Below are 15,561 nucleotides of genomic sequence, written 5' to 3'. Positions count from 1 at the left end.
GAATATCGAGTGTGTAGTGCAGCAGGTATGCGAACTGTGTAACAAAAAGAATCTCTGGGCTTTAATACTTTTAGCCTCAGGGAGGAAAATAATGGCAATCGTCACGAGGCACAGACCTGCATTCCACTGTGTGATGACAGAACCACCGTCTCTCTTTCTCTACCTTCATATCCTGGTACTGACCGTTTGAATTGGAGGTGAGCCTACAGCCAGACTGAATCACTTTGTTAGGAGAAGTTTTGTGTTGTAATATTTTCCGCTCTGGTGTTCTTCCGCCAGGACTGTGAGCCACTTCTGTTGCTAACATCAATTGCTGAAACTGTGTCACTTCTCTAGAAATATGACATATGCATGAGACATTGAACGTCCCAGAAAAAAAAATAAATAAAAAAAAAATCCAATTTCAAGTCCTGTGCTTATGACTCATATAATAAACTGGAACAATAGCTTTGTCTCACAAACAAATAATCAGTGCCAAGTTAATGGCCTCTGAAAGAGGCTTATAAGTAGGGTAACATCGAGCCAGAGAAAGTCACTGGATGAAGAGATCTGGGGAGAGTTAGCTCTGCAGAATTCATTTTAATAGCTTTCATTGCTTAATGATTTCTATAAGATGCTCCATGAGATTGCCTAATGTATGAATATTGAAAATGAGCGCAATATCAATTATGGCCTTCCTAAAAACCACCGAAAATGACCACAAAACCACATCATCATTAAATGCAAACACAAGAGTATTGTTCATTTTGCTTATTAATAAAAGGCTTCATTATCTGTTTGTGTTGTTAAACATTCTGCATCCATTACTGGTGACATAACTGCAGTTAAAGTTTAAATCATCTCATCAGCAGCTGGAGCCTTAGAGTGGTATGGGCGAGAGGGTAGCTTGGTTAGGTTCACATCAGCATGCCTCTTCCGTGTGGAAGAGTCTTTAAGGAAGGCACTTATTGCGAAATTTCAGCTTAATAGCCAGTGTTTTTCCATCTGCAATCTCCCTATAGGGGAGGCAAGCTCAAGTTAACTGTGAGAACATAAAGTTCACAGCCATTTTTCTGAAATGTCAGAGGGCACTATCTAACAGACTGGCTTAAGCTGGACAAATTTCTTAAACTTTAAACTGTTTATTTGAAATGGTTTTCAGTGTGAAAATGTCCCATTTCTCATTCATTAAAACACTATAACTTATTCCTAGTGAGTCATTAAAACCGAAGAGCAGTTTTAAATAATGATAATCACACTGTCAAGTCAGAGTCAAGCGCAGTCAAAAAAAAAAAAAAAAAAAAGACGAGTAAAAACGCCTATTTTTCTTAGTTACATGTTGCAGGTGTAACTGCCTGCTCTTGGCTAAAATCACTTTTGAGTCATCACACGCTGGAGAGAAAGATGTTTACACACATTGCAAACTTTCCTGACACAACAGTACACTACTGTGTCAGGAAAGTCCCACACTGACACATTTTTTTTTACCATGGATATTTAACAACAGGACACTAACAAAAAAGGTTACATAAGATTGAATGGTTTAGAAATAATCACTGTTGCATGATGTTCTTCACATGCAACACTAATAGTTGTATAATAATAATAATAATAAAAAACAGCATAGTTTCTGGTATTGAAAAGGTGTGTGGGCTGGGTCAAGAGTTTTGTGGGATGGGTAAACAACTTCTGTTGGCTTACAGGAAAAGTGCTTATCTGCTGAGATGCAGACCATGTGTGAATAATGAAGCACTGGTTAGCCTTCTGAACATATCTGAACTGGAGTGACAATGTAGGTCTATTCTGAGTTGAGAGTGCACTCTGCACGTGTATTAAAACCATATTAGAAAAGTTTCTATCCAAGCGTGTGCTTTGATTGATTTAACAATTTGTGGTATTGACACAGGGGTTTTAGTAAGGCTTTGGAATCTGAACTATCAACCAAGGCCTTTGACTTTTGTGAACATTTATAACCCCAAAAACAAATCATGAAAAAAAAAACTCACTCTAAGGTCAGTTCAGTGGATAGTTCCTGTGTGAGTCATTTTGTACTTCTGGGAAATTAGCGGACTTCAGAGTAAGGCAGAATGGCAACATGCACCGACTCTTTTTTCCCTTTACGCCCACCCCACCATCACCACTCCCACATTCTGTCTGCATCTCTGTAGTTTTTCACAATGCTGTTAATACGGTGTTTTGCATTACGCAATAGTGCTGCCCCTCCCATCCTCTCAAACTCAGCACCCTCCCTCTCTCCCATCCCTCGCTCTGTCTCTCCCTCCCTCACTTGTCCTGATATTAATGACACAGCTATCCGCGGCAGCAGCAGTTCCCCTGCGCTCTCTCTCTCCTGCAGGCTGCACTCTCACTCACACACTCTTAAACCAATAAGATACCAGACACGCATTCACATACTCTTACACTTGCAGACAACCTGCAGGCACACACACGCATTCAGCACTGTACGCATTCACACTTCAAGTTCACATCAGAGGCAGTGACAGACAACTCTTGCTTCACACACACTTATTTCACCTTTACAAATCTCACTGAAAAATGAGGACGATTGTGCTTTGTGCCAGTCTCCTGCTTACAGCCACCTTGGTGCCGCGAAGCAGCCTTGCAGCAGAGTTCCCTGCTAACTCTCACCAGAGATGGGACGCTAGAGGACCCTACAATTTTGGATCTGAATCTGGAACCCCCACCTCCTGCTCCGTGAAACTTAGACCCTCGGGGCAGTGTGGGAGCTCCGGGGCTGGGGCACAGGAAGGGGAGGACTGCCCCTACCAGCTCACCCTGCCTCCCCTCACCATCCAGCTGCCCAGGCAGTTTAGGATGCTGGAGAAGACGATGAAGGAACTGCAGGAATTGAAGGAGGTGGTGAACAAGCTGAAAAGCGGGTGCCAAGAGTGCCGTGGGGCGCGGGGCAATGGGGCTTTAGGACGTCAGAAAGCAGATCGGGAACAAATGCCGATTCAAAGTGATGCTGGGAAAGAAGAGGGACCAGACCCGACAGATCAGGAGGTACAAGCTGGGTTCAGGCAAGAGAAGAGGGGAGATGGGATGGTCACCGGAGCTAATGTGGACGGTACTGGACTGGGACAAGGTTCCATTTTTGGGAAAATTACTCTGAGCCCAAGCAATATGCAGGAGATGCAGGTAAGATGAAAAGTTCAGTCTCACTAAAAAACAGACTACTTACTTGGAAAATGTAGGATTTTATCAGCTGAGTTATATTTTAATAAAGTGTAAAGATAAAACTGTGTCATTATTCAGATATATTGTTAAAATTCTCATTTTTTGAGGAGTGATATGAATTAAAGTGTATTCTTTAACATTTTTATTCTGCTCTCAACACCAGACAACCTCCACATATACATATATTTGCTCTGTACAAAGTGCAATAGTGGCACTGCACCATTCTATGTATCAAAACCAGGCTCGTTGTCAGTAAGCCAAACTCCTTATCGTCCTTATAAAAATGTTGTGGTTTAATATCTAAACAAACTGTTTCATGAAATGTGCTTTATAAACATTTGATACATTGACACCCGAGATTTGCCCGAGCTGGAATGTAAACTGGTCTTTTAACGAATGATAAAGACCTTTTAAGAACCTACCTGGCACCAATCCACCAGGGAAAATTCCTGGTACTGTAAACAGGGTGGGGAATTAGCGTTAGACACCAGCCCAGTGGTGGTAGATTTTTGCTGTCTGGTAAGCTCTAAGCTCTTGACTCTTGCAGCCACTGTGGCAGACAGCCAACCATCGCGCAGCCCTCGTTTCTATTCTAGAACTCTAATTGGCTGGTTAAACAACGAAGGAGGCTGGTGACTTCAGTAATCTACCTGCTTTGTATTCTGTGCCAAAAATAATTTCGTTCACGCCCGCGCTTGCCTTTCTCAGGTGAAGCTGCATAGGATGTCAGCCAGCCTGCGCAACGCCAGGAGCCAGATCTCGGCTCTGCAGGGTCGTCTGGAGGCGCTCAACCTGCTCAACATGGACAATGTTCAGGCCATGGTGGACAGACGGGTGGAGAACATCACCGGAGCGGTCAACAAGCTCAGCTCCACCTGCACCACCCAATGTCCAGCACAGAACTCCCCTCAGTGTAAGCCTGCTTTTACTAAGATTAGTTTGGTAGCATTCTTTACATTGTTGTTTTGAACCCTCTTTGAATCCTTTTGTCCCATTATTGTGTTCTGTTCTTAGCTTGACCTTTGTAAGCCCAGCTATGAGGGATTTCTATTAAGTCAGATTCTATTCTGTTACAGCATAAATGTCTCCTCTTTTCTCTTCCTCTCATGTATCATTTGCAATCCCTCTGAACATGATCTAGAGTCCCCTTCTTTATTCTGTTCTATTCCCATAAATTCACCACAGATGTTGTTGTGGTAATGAAACTCAAGCGACAAAATAAGTCCGGCAGTTTGGGTTGCCATGAGGTGGATTTTCTGGCATGGGATCTATCCAATCATTCTTAAGTGGACACTGCGAATTGTAATCACTTCAAAAACAAACTCTGGGTGGTCACCTTCACCCAGCGAGGCTTTTCTTTCTGGGAAATGAAATCTTCCAGGCTACCAATGACCTCGTAAGTGGCACTCAGTGGTTTGTTGTGACATACTTTCTCCATTACAAATATTAACAGTATTTACATATTTAGGCAAGATCCATAAAATGGGAAAGGGAGTTTTTCCATCACCATTAGTGCCTACTAAAGGTTCCCATATCCACTACATTAAAGCAGTTGGTTCAGTGTAGCCAGTGTAGCAGTGAATACCTTTAAGCTGAGGTCATACTGTACATGAGTGAGGCAATATGACAACTAGGGTCAAAGTAGGAATTCATATTATCTCTTACATAACTAATTCAAGTGCTATGGCCAGGCACACTCCAAAAAAGGGGAGAGAGGAAAAGACAGATACTTAGCACTTATATTACATAGGGGAACAGTTTAAAAGACAAGCTTAAATGGTTAAATCTCATCTTACTGTCTGTGAAAACCCTTTATCATTAGGGATCGCAAACTAGTTAAGCATAACAGACATCTACTGATGTAAAAGCTTATATGGATGAGAGCACAGCAGAAATGCAGGCCACTTTTTAGTCAGAAAGTGAATAATATCCTGATACTGCATGAGTGAATGTGACATGATACTGAGGCTTTTATGTGGAAAACAGATGTGAGCTTATTTCTAAGTAGATTAGCTGGGACAGTGGTGTGAAGGGAATCCCATCACGCTCTTTTGTGCATTTGCTTCCCTCCGAAACGTGCCTTCCTCCTTCAAACTCTCATGTCATCTTTCCCATGTGTTTTGGAGCATCCGTACGCCTCTCTGATTATCTCCACTCTTTTCAAACTTTTACTGTCTTATGCTCTTCAGATTCTCTTTCCCAGTGCCTCTCCCCCTACTTCTTTTTTTTTTTTTCCCCTTGGAGGTCACGCTCTTGAGTACTCATTGCTGCATAAAATGACTAGCTCTCATTATCTGCTGCCAATAACACAGGCAATGATGTAGGCGGCTTTTCTGACATTACAGTGGTCACGCATGGCAAACAGGGTCAAAAACACTAGTCTTTGTACATCAATTGGTTACACAGGTCGCAAACTAGCAAATTATTCTGCCTACTTTAGTTAGAAAATTTGGTCCAATATAGTTTGAAGTCAATCCAAAAGCAGCAAACAAGAAACTTCCCTGATACTGGTATCAGGGAATATTGTAAGACTTATTTAACATATATATATTTAAACAATGTAGTTTTCACTCAAATTAGTCAAGTGACACTAAAATATATTTTACAAAAAGCTTTCTCTTTGTCTTACCCTCCCAATCATAGCCCCATGTTAACATAAGAATTGCTCTTTAGAAAAGGATTACCAGATAATATGTCCCGCTGATAACTCTTAATAGTCCTCCTGAAAAGGACTTTCACTGATAAGTGTTTTCTGTTTTTTTTTCATCACAATGTCAAAAGTGCTTAGAGAAGCAATTCGTGATAAAATGGATCCCCTGATTCCTGAATTAACTACCCAGCTGCCAAATTGTGGCTTTGTCATTAAGTAGTTTGTGAAATGGAGAATTGTACTAACGCAGTTTCTATTGTTCTCATCCAAAGCCAAGCAAGCAGATCCACGGGACACATATTTAAAAGCCATAACATTTCTAGAAGATGTTTGTTCAAAAACTGTTGGATGTGTGTGAACCACATTGGTATAACTTGTTAAAATACTTCAAAACAATCACAATAATTTATACCCTATGTGTTACCCACATTTAAAGGGTACTTAACATATCTGTAAAAACATTTTACAACCATCTTCCCTCCTTTTATAAACACTAGAGTGAAGATTAAAATAAAAAAATAAAATACCAGTTGATGAGGACCATGTGGCACCCACCTTCAGTATCTAAACATTTTAGCCAATGTAGAATTCGCCAGAATTCAATTTCACTATCAAGTAGGACTAATTGCATGTTTGTCGAGATTCTTTTATCACTCAAAGTGCCCCAAGCATTTATTTCCACCTCCTTTGCCAATTCCCATTTTGCTGCCAGGACCAATCTTCACTTTCACTACTACAAGAAATATATTGGAGCCTAGAGGGAAATGGACAGTAATACATGTTACTGTTCAGTGACATTAACTCAATTACAAAAAAAGAGAGTGGATACCCAGTCCTCTGTCAGGAACTGTCTGTCTACAAATGGGGTGACACACAACTTCCTAAAGGAAAGGGTGTTTTCTTTTAGATTAGTTTTTTTTCCACCAAAACAGAAATGCAGCATTCAGTTTCAGCCAGTTCAGTGAGAAAGATTGTGCTATCACTTTCGATACACGCTTCCTTCTTTGTCACAAGGCATACTTCCTTAATAACAACAGTCTTCCTTTTATGGGAATCATTTGTGGGGTCTAGAGTCAAACAGCCAAAGAGGTATCTAAGCTTTTTTTTTCTTTTTACAAGCATATCAGTCAATCTCAATCTGTCACTGGCCTCTTACAAGTCAGTAACCAATAAAGTAGGCAAAACAATAAGCTTGTCATAGATTATACACAAATAAAAAAAATTGACAATGAGTAAAATTGTTTGAGGTGAACCTCCACACCACATTCAGCACTTTTGATGGCTTTGGGATAAACCTTGATCTGGGCTAAATTTACTTTTTTGTTGAGGTCGCTATGGTTTAGATTGGGTAGCGGTCAAGGTTACAACAACACAGCCTTGATTATAGGTGGCAAACTTGGCCATTTCTCCTGTTTTAAAGTCTTCATTCAAAATATTCTTTATCCTTATTCTGAACAAGAACAAGACATCATGCTTACTAAGCTGCTCACACAGCAAATTAAAAGGGAATACTACAGTTTACACTAGTGGTGTTTACACAGTCTCCCCATTTTATTCATTCAGCAACCTTCTGAAAAACGTCATTGTTGAAATATTTTCCTAGCAGAAATGTGGACTTTTCTTTTTGGTAGTTTGCCAGTGTTGGTTAATTTGGTTTGTGTACAACACACTGTGCTGACCATTACAGGAAGGAGTTTGCGTGTTGGTAAATGTGGTGAAAAACAAACTTCTCAGCTCTAAAACAAGCCACTAAAGGGCTTTGTGCTTTGAATGTAACCAAGTGGTTTTGGGCCGTTTATGGACATGACTGAGGCCATTTCTTGTGAGGACAGGCTCAGCCTGATTAGCCAGTAATTTGAATCAACAGACAGCCAATCATCCAACAGTCTTTTAGACATCAGTAAGTGGATGATATTAAAGTTGTTTAAATTGGGAACGTGGCCAGAAGTACTGAGGTTGAGATGGCTCTTGTCTGTCTGGGGATCCAGGCTACCCGGTCAAACAAATAGGGAGGGAGATGAGAAGGATAGAAACGGCAATCATACACTCAAAGTGAGTGGGGCACTGAAAGAATTCACAGGTGAATACTTTGGTTGCCAAAAGCCAACAGAGCTGTTAACGTGACAAGGATACATTTTAACCTTGCACTTAATTCCCACAAGGAATGATTTACCATCTGCAGCCATTTTGCACCTTCTACTCTAGTATTCTATGTAGTGTGGCAGGAAAATTAGGTATGTGGCTACAGAGTCATAACAAGCAAAAACCATATGTATGGTGCTTTTATTTTGTGCTCTGTGTTCAAGTAACAAATCTGTATAATGATGCCACTTCAGATAGCATTCAGTGTAGGCATCTCCCCATACCTGATGTCTGGCTCTATGTACTCAGTATGGGTCCCCGCTACACAACCTCTAATATCTAGCATCCCTCTAAACAGATTTAACAGTATGTCAAAACTAAATGGACAATGGTGTGCATCAAATAAACTCAAAAGGAGTCCACATGCTGCCTGCCCAGTGTCAGGATGATTTAGACCCAAGGTGCCGAATGTGCAGGGAGGGGGTACGCCTCTCTAATCCAGTTTTACACTTTCCCACGTTTTGACAAGTCTGTTCCTTTCAGTTCCCAAATGCTAACTGACAGGAGCCTTTGGACTTTGGTTTTGGGTTGAGTCCGTGGCCTGCAGTGCGACACAGGGGACAGGAGCATGAGGTAGAGGAGTAAGTGAGCAGGTGTAAAATGAAATAGGGGAGTAGATCTCGGAGAACAGTGAGGTGTATGAAATGGGGCGTAGCACATTGGAAGCTCACTGACTTTTATCCCCCGACAGTGGCCTTTTATCCATTTACCATACTGTCCCTGATTCTCAATATTTCAGGAGAGCGGAGAATGAAAGAAAATGTACTGGAATGATTACAAGGAATTCAGGAAGACAAGGTTTTTATTTATATTGGACGACGCACTGAAATTTGGTTTCACATAAGGAACCGCTTTGTTAAGTCGTAGAGAAAAATCTGATTGCAATTTAACATGTTTTGTGTTTGACTGTATCCACCGGAAATTAAAGCAGAAGTCAGGATTTTCATGGTTAAAACTGGATTCCTGAATAACTTATCTAATTTTTCTTCATTCAGTCCTCCTCAGCCTCAGGAGCTGTTTCTATAACAATCTCTCTGTTGGGCAGACATAAAATGCCAGACCGAAGTGAAAAGATTATTGAATATCATCCAGTCACATCCCTTTAAAACTATTCTCTCTTTCCTCTTTCTCGCTGCCACCCAACAGTCATCTTAGCCCCTCGGGACTGTTCAGACTACAATGTGCTGGAGGTGAAGAAGAACGGCGTGTATCGTGTGACCCCTGATCCCCGCAATGGGACTTTTGAGGTTTACTGTGAGATGGAGTCCTTTGGAGGTGGCTGGACTGTGATACAGCAGCGGCTGGATGGGTCTGTCAGCTTCAACCGCACCTGGGCTGAGTACAAGAAGGGCTTTGGAAACCTAAGGTATTTTTTTCTTAAGTCTTTAACGATTTATGGAGTTGGTTGAATGATATGTGGATTTACAAGTCATTTTCAACTAGTAGATAAAGCTAAACCTACCAGAAAGCTTAAGGTGGAAGTTTAGGCAGGACCAAAAAATATGTTATAGGGATTTGTAGGAACCAACATTTTATAATTAAGCTCGATTCCCCAACTATATGGAAGTTAAGTAGTAAATTACCAAAGTAACCCTTTCGTAACAAAACTGTCAATATAAAAACCTCCAAAAGAGAAACAATATTTGGAATCCAGTTTTTAAGATTACATTTCAGTTCACAACAAAAATTGTTCAAAATGAGGGTGTGGCTCCACTGCACTGTTGTTATCACATCTCAGCAGCTTAAAACATAGTAAGAGGAGCTAACATCGGTACTGCGGAAAGACATGGTTGGACAAAATGTTGACAGGACACAGATCTTTTGAAATAAACATAAGGTGTAAGGGGCTGTAGTGTAGCGTTTCTCAACCCTGATTGTTGGTTACAGGGTACTGGCCTGTTTTAGAGGAACCACAAAATAACTGCTGCACTACAGGCTGGCAATTGATTCCCTCATTTATTGTTCCAACAACATAACATTAAACCCAGTCATGAAAGCTACAACCCACAACTGTGGGCCAGTGACTGGAGTTTTATCAAACTGGAACCTACCATCCGCTCAGAAAGCCAGGGGTGAGCTTGACTGATACAAAGCATTTAAAGAATACACAATATGAAACATTATGATTAATTCAAGATTTTTCTGTTACTATCAAGACCAAATGTTTACCCATACGAATGACTGAACTCTTATCAGTGGATCAACTTTATCCGAATGCCCTACATCAGAATGCCACCTCTCCCCCCAATCCACCTCTTGGGGAAGCTCAATCACTCACTGTTTCAAGCACTGACAATGCACACCTGTTCTCACTATTACTGATTGTTCACCACCTGTTCTCACTATCACTGATTGATTAGCACATAAAAACAGTCAATGAGTCAAACTTGTGTAATAAAAATAACAATATAAAATGAAAAACAAACAGAAATTTAAAAAGAAATTAGCTAATGAAACAAGTATTCAATGGTTTCAGATTTTATCACATTTTCTCCACTATCCCATATTCTCTTGTTGTATTTTGTGGGAAATAACCATGGTAACTTCTTGATAACCATGCCGGCGGAGCTAGTATTACCTCCCACTGAAAGGATTATGTCTTCCCTCCATCCATTTTTCACTGTCACACCCCTCTCCCCTTGCATCTCCTTTCCTGTTCTGGCGTGCGGGGATAATTAAATAAAACTGTATTCTGTCTCCACTATCCATCCAAAAGAACGAGTATATGAGCTTGTTTATATCCTATGCCTTATTTCCTTTTCTTTTAACCCTGTTTCCTCGACTATGTTTTGTGCAGCAGAGGCGAGTTCTGGCTGGGCAACGACCATATCCATTTGCTGACAAAAGCTAAAGACATGATTCTGCGTGTCGAGCTGGAGGACTTTGAGGGTGTCCGTGAATATGCAAAGTACGACCAGTTCTATGTGTCCAATGAGTTTCTACGCTACCGCTTGTCTATCAGTGGATACAGGTAAAGTATTAGTTTCTGTGTGTGAACGTATAATCAAATAAACCTTGAATGCTGCCAGTGCAAGACTAATTTGAACACTACTACGTCTGATGTATCAATGTGTCATTGTAGTGGGACTGCTGGGAATGCCATCAGTTTCAACAAGCACTTCAACCACGATCAGAAGTTCTTCTCCACGCCTGACCGCGACAATGACCTGTACCCCTCTGGCAACTGCGCCACCTACTACAGCTCCGGCTGGTGGTTCGACGCCTGCATGTCCGCCAACCTCAACGGAAAGTACTACCACAAGAGGTACAAGGGAGTCCGGAACGGGATCTTCTGGGGAACATGGCACAACATGACAACAGAGTACTACCCTACCAACTACAGGCAGGCCTTCAAAACTGTCAAGATGATGATACGACCCAAGAACTATGCTCCTTAAGAGGACAGGTAAATATTCGGGAGGATAGTCAGGGGAACGGAAACACGACAAAGAAAATGGAAGAAAAATGAATGAATACACATAGTCATGCATTGGCACACATTTACATACGTGTACACAACAAGACTATAGACAGTTTGAATGCAACACAAATAAAATCAGACGTGTGCTATTTCTTTTTTCCGCTGCAGTGAGTGTGGTCTTCAGAATGGTGGATTGCAATGACGATAATAAAGGACAATGGGCTATGAACAAAGATGGACTAATAAAAAAAAACACACACACACACCCACACACACACATGGCATAAAGGCCAGGCTCCAACAGAGGCCATAACATTATATGGAGGGTTACAGTGAGAGATTTTTCACTGACATTTCTATGCTTCCTGTCCTGCTGCCTCCCGCTATAATCCCAGCTGACACACAGAACAGCACATACTAGCAGTAAAAACTAATGAGCTATCACTTTCTCCACTGCAAATGATTTCATAATTAACAGCGGCCACTGGAGTGAGAGCTGATGATACAGTTCTAAAATTCAGCGTGAAAGACTTCATGCCGTGCTCCAACTACAGGCAGTTATATATCATTCTTTAGGAAGCTGTGCACAAGTAAAAGCTTCTGTGCCATTTCTTTAATTGCACTTGGACAATTTGCTAATATATCATTATCCTATACAATATAAAACATGCCAGTATAAATATGCAGCCTCAGATAAATTTCCCCGAGTGCATTCTGCATTATTGATGCTTTAGCAAATTCTCCCTGACAGCAGCCGCGGAGCAAGACGCTGCTGTGAGAGGAAAAACTGTTCTAATTGATTTCCCTACATTATCTCTCGGTGCACTGAACTACTGCACATGCCATACACCAGTTTTCATCTGTAAAATTCTCCACCACTTGTACAATACTGCTATCTAATGTTAGAAAACTGTATAGCACCATTTAATCCATTTTATATACACTGTGAATGGGAATGACGGCGAGAAGAAATGTTTTCAGCTTAAGGATGTGTACAGTATTTATTTTCCTTTGTGAGGTGTGATAGCTTTTATATAATACATAGGTCAAGCAGTACAGAGTCGAATGATTGTTGATATCTGAGCAATGATAAAGAATGTGCTTAATTGTGACCACTCATAGCAAATACCCATGTGTTTGGAGTTCTGTATGTGTACCATATTGATCTTTTCTATCATTCATATTCAACTGTCATGCCAAAAAGAATATGCACTTTTTATATTAAAATAACAAATAAAGTTCAAACTACATGGCTGTGTAAATTACAGTGTTGGGCATTTCAAAGTCATATTGAAGTACCTTTTTACTTTTTACTGGAACCACTTTCAGTGAATGTATACAAGAATGTATACAACTTTAGCATGAGTATTCATGGAGAGAAATGTCAAACTTTGAAGTCCACGTGTAATTTCCAGAGCTATAAGATGCTTGTGAGAAAGAAGGATGAAGTACTGCATGCCCATAATACATGGGTTAATGAGGCATTGACTCAACAAAGCAACTAAAAGAAAGATGGAGATCATATCAACTTCACAGAAGATGAACGCTCGAACTGCGGGACTGTTACTTTAATGTCTGTTAACTGTCTGTGATGGTTAAATGAATAAAAAAAAGTATTGTGCTCATCCACATGATGCTATCAAGTTCTAAGTATTTACTTTTTTAAACATGGAAAATATTAAAATTTTAATGGCAAACTGTGTGTGGCGACATCCCAAGTTTTAAGCTTGAAAATGAAATGGTGAAGCATGTTTCTTTAGAGTCGCCATGACATCAGATTTATGCTTGAGTGTGTTTACATGTTACGCCTTGAACTATACATCACCCAAGCGCCAGCATCTGGACCAAAATTCACAAAAATATTTGTATGTTGTGTTCTTAGTGGAATTTCAGAATTGGTAATTTTCTGCAAAATTATTTAAACACACTGCATCACTCATCCAGCACTTATGGGCTTATTTTGCATTCTAGACTTCACTCATCTTTGGCTCTCAGCTTGAAGGTGCATAACTGGTGCCTTCTCAAGTCATTAAAGAAAAAAAATTTAAACAGCCGGTGCTTTTTGGGATGCAGGAGGCCCCGTCCCGTACCTCTGTTTTTACAGGAAACAGTGTCTCAAATATGCCTGAGCAAACAGCCTTCATTATTCTTGTGTGTTTTAAAAACTGGCACTACAGGATGTTTATCTTTCATTACTTTCACAAGGTAATGTGATCTTAATAAACAATCCTCATGAGTCATACCTCATCCAAGCACTGGAAAACAGCACTAGCAGCGACATCAGTACTGACAGTGGGCTGCTCTTCTGGGAACGAAGCATCAGGTGCAAGGGCCACGAGAGGGGCGTCCCTTTCCACTCCCTCCTCTTGTGCTTCCACCCCAGCTTCTTCTCTACGGGTAGGCCTGCTATCCTGCTGATCCTGAGATAGATTCACTAATACAAAAAAGCGCACAGACACAGTAGATCAACATACAGGGTGGAAGAAAACTACACAAATATCAACAATACAGGAAATGTGGGATAAATTGTAGTATTTACCCTAGAGGTTTCTTGGCATTAATAGCTGATTTTGAAGGGTAGAAGTGTAACATAATAATACCACAATACTGAGAGTTCATAGAGATAGAATCAATTACATGCAATATAGCGGTGCTTTTATTCTGAAGGATTCGAGCCAGCAATATAAGCTTGAAAAAATCCAAATTAAGAAATATATTATGATTTTAAATAACACAAACGCAGCAATGGGTATTAAAAGAAACATACACAAAATGTGTATTTTGTATTAGATGATAGATTGAAAGCCCTTTTCGTAGTTTAAAATCTTTTTTATCACATTAATCGAATAGCGTTACTGTCGCCTATAAGCGAGGCACATGCAAAGACAGCTTCTATGTCGCCAAAAACACCTGATTACTCAGTTACAGTTGACTTGTCTCATATCACAAAAAGCAATCCTCGTAGGTACCGAGTTAGCTTAACAAAGTTGTAGCTAACGAGCTAGCTAAAAGTAGCTGATGTTTTGTGTTTTCCTTGTAAACAAGAAAACAAATATGTACACAAAAGACTTACTTTTAAATATGCCAGGTCTAGAGCCAGGAAGACTTCCGTAACTGTGTGGTATCAAACTCGAAGACTAGACGCTCTGAGAAGGTAAAAGTTAAAGCTAATCTTAACGAACACAATCACAGTTTTGTCTCCGGTTAAATGGAGTGTTGTGGTTACCGTGGCAACGACGCAATACGTCCTCTAAATGTAAGGGTATTATTTTAACATTTAGCATACGTTTAATTTATATTTATATTTATATTTGCACCTTTAAATCCATAACAATATATAACATTTGATATTATGCAAAGATGTAAGAGTTTTAAAGAAGTTCACTGATTCAGTCTGAAATATTGTTTTACACTTGCAGGGGCTGACCAGCAGATGGCGGCAAATAGCAATTTACACCAAAACATTAACACGTGTCCAGGGCTGGCCTCGCGGAACAGCATTAAAGGCCAGCTGGCTGACTGCTCGAAATGTCTGAGCATTCAAAGCCCTAAAATTAAACTGACCTGAATCCAAGGTGAAATGCTGGTGATGATGCAACCCCGCGATTCTCCTGCATCGTTCTCACAGTCCAGCCTGGGAGCTGGCATGGCCTATTTCTCATTCCCTGCAACAGCTGCAGGGATGTGTTAGCTCAACAAAACCTGTGTGTGCCTGCAGTATGTATGTATGAAAGGCATGCCCTTAGGATGTTCCCTTAACATTAATTGGTAAAGACCTGATAGGACTCCAAAAGCCATAAAGGGAAAAGCACATTTAACCTTCTTTCCTCTTCAGTATGTTTCTGATTTACCTCTGGCTTACTGGCTGTCGCACAAATAACCTTCATCTTCAAAGTCCAGTTTCAGTGTCACTTAATGCTTGCCTACAAAAATTCACGAAACCATGTGGCTTAACATATGGCACGGCCATTTACCGTGCTGTGACGGTACCTTTATGAGCACCAGGAAGAAAAGCATGCAAATTCATACACAACAGGCATCCATTAATGGTATCATTACAGTGACTCAGCTCCACGTCTTGTCTGATGTACTGATTGCACTCTCTGTTATTATTTCCGTGTGGAAGAGGGTTTTGCTATAGATTTAACTACAAACATATGTGGTACCGGAT

The 15,561-nt window shown here is 40.5% G+C and overlaps 2 protein-coding genes across 3 annotated transcripts in view; one reads left to right on the top strand and one right to left on the bottom strand.

Moving 5' to 3' along the window:
* ccdc146 (coiled-coil domain containing 146) overlaps positions 1–15,038 on the bottom strand; it is a gene marked incomplete at its 5' end in the record, with an annotated part of 48,562 nt that extends 33,524 nt beyond the window's left edge. The window contains 2 exons of the mRNA XM_084573869.1: positions 13,634–13,846; positions 14,955–15,038. Of these exons, the coding sequence (XP_084429995.1) occupies positions 13,634–13,846; positions 14,955–15,038 (297 nt within the window). The remainder of the gene's footprint in view (positions 1–13,633; positions 13,847–14,954) is intronic.
* fgl2a (fibrinogen-like 2a) lies at positions 2,307–12,640 on the top strand. Of its 2 annotated transcripts, XM_084573350.1 has the most exons (6): positions 2,307–3,138; positions 3,886–4,090; positions 9,116–9,335; positions 10,767–10,940; positions 11,052–11,375; positions 11,559–12,640. In XM_084573350.1, the coding sequence occupies exons 1-5, from the start codon at positions 2,536–2,538 to the stop codon at positions 11,365–11,367; spliced, it is 1,518 nt and encodes a 505-aa protein (XP_084429476.1). In that variant the 5' UTR covers positions 2,307–2,535; the 3' UTR covers positions 11,368–11,375; positions 11,559–12,640. The 2 variants fall into 2 exon arrangements, with proteins under 2 accessions (XP_084429476.1, XP_084429475.1); XM_084573349.1 differs by having other exon boundaries at positions 11,052–12,640.
* Positions 15,039–15,561: the final 523 nt, after the last annotated feature.

The sequence above is a fragment of the Chelon labrosus genome (assembly GCF_963514085.1).
Source record: "Chelon labrosus genome assembly, chromosome: 23".
Taxonomy (NCBI): Eukaryota; Metazoa; Chordata; class Actinopteri; order Mugiliformes; family Mugilidae; genus Chelon; species Chelon labrosus.
The sequence above is the reverse complement of the archived record's forward strand: the minus strand, read 5'-3'. Positions and strand labels throughout refer to the sequence as shown.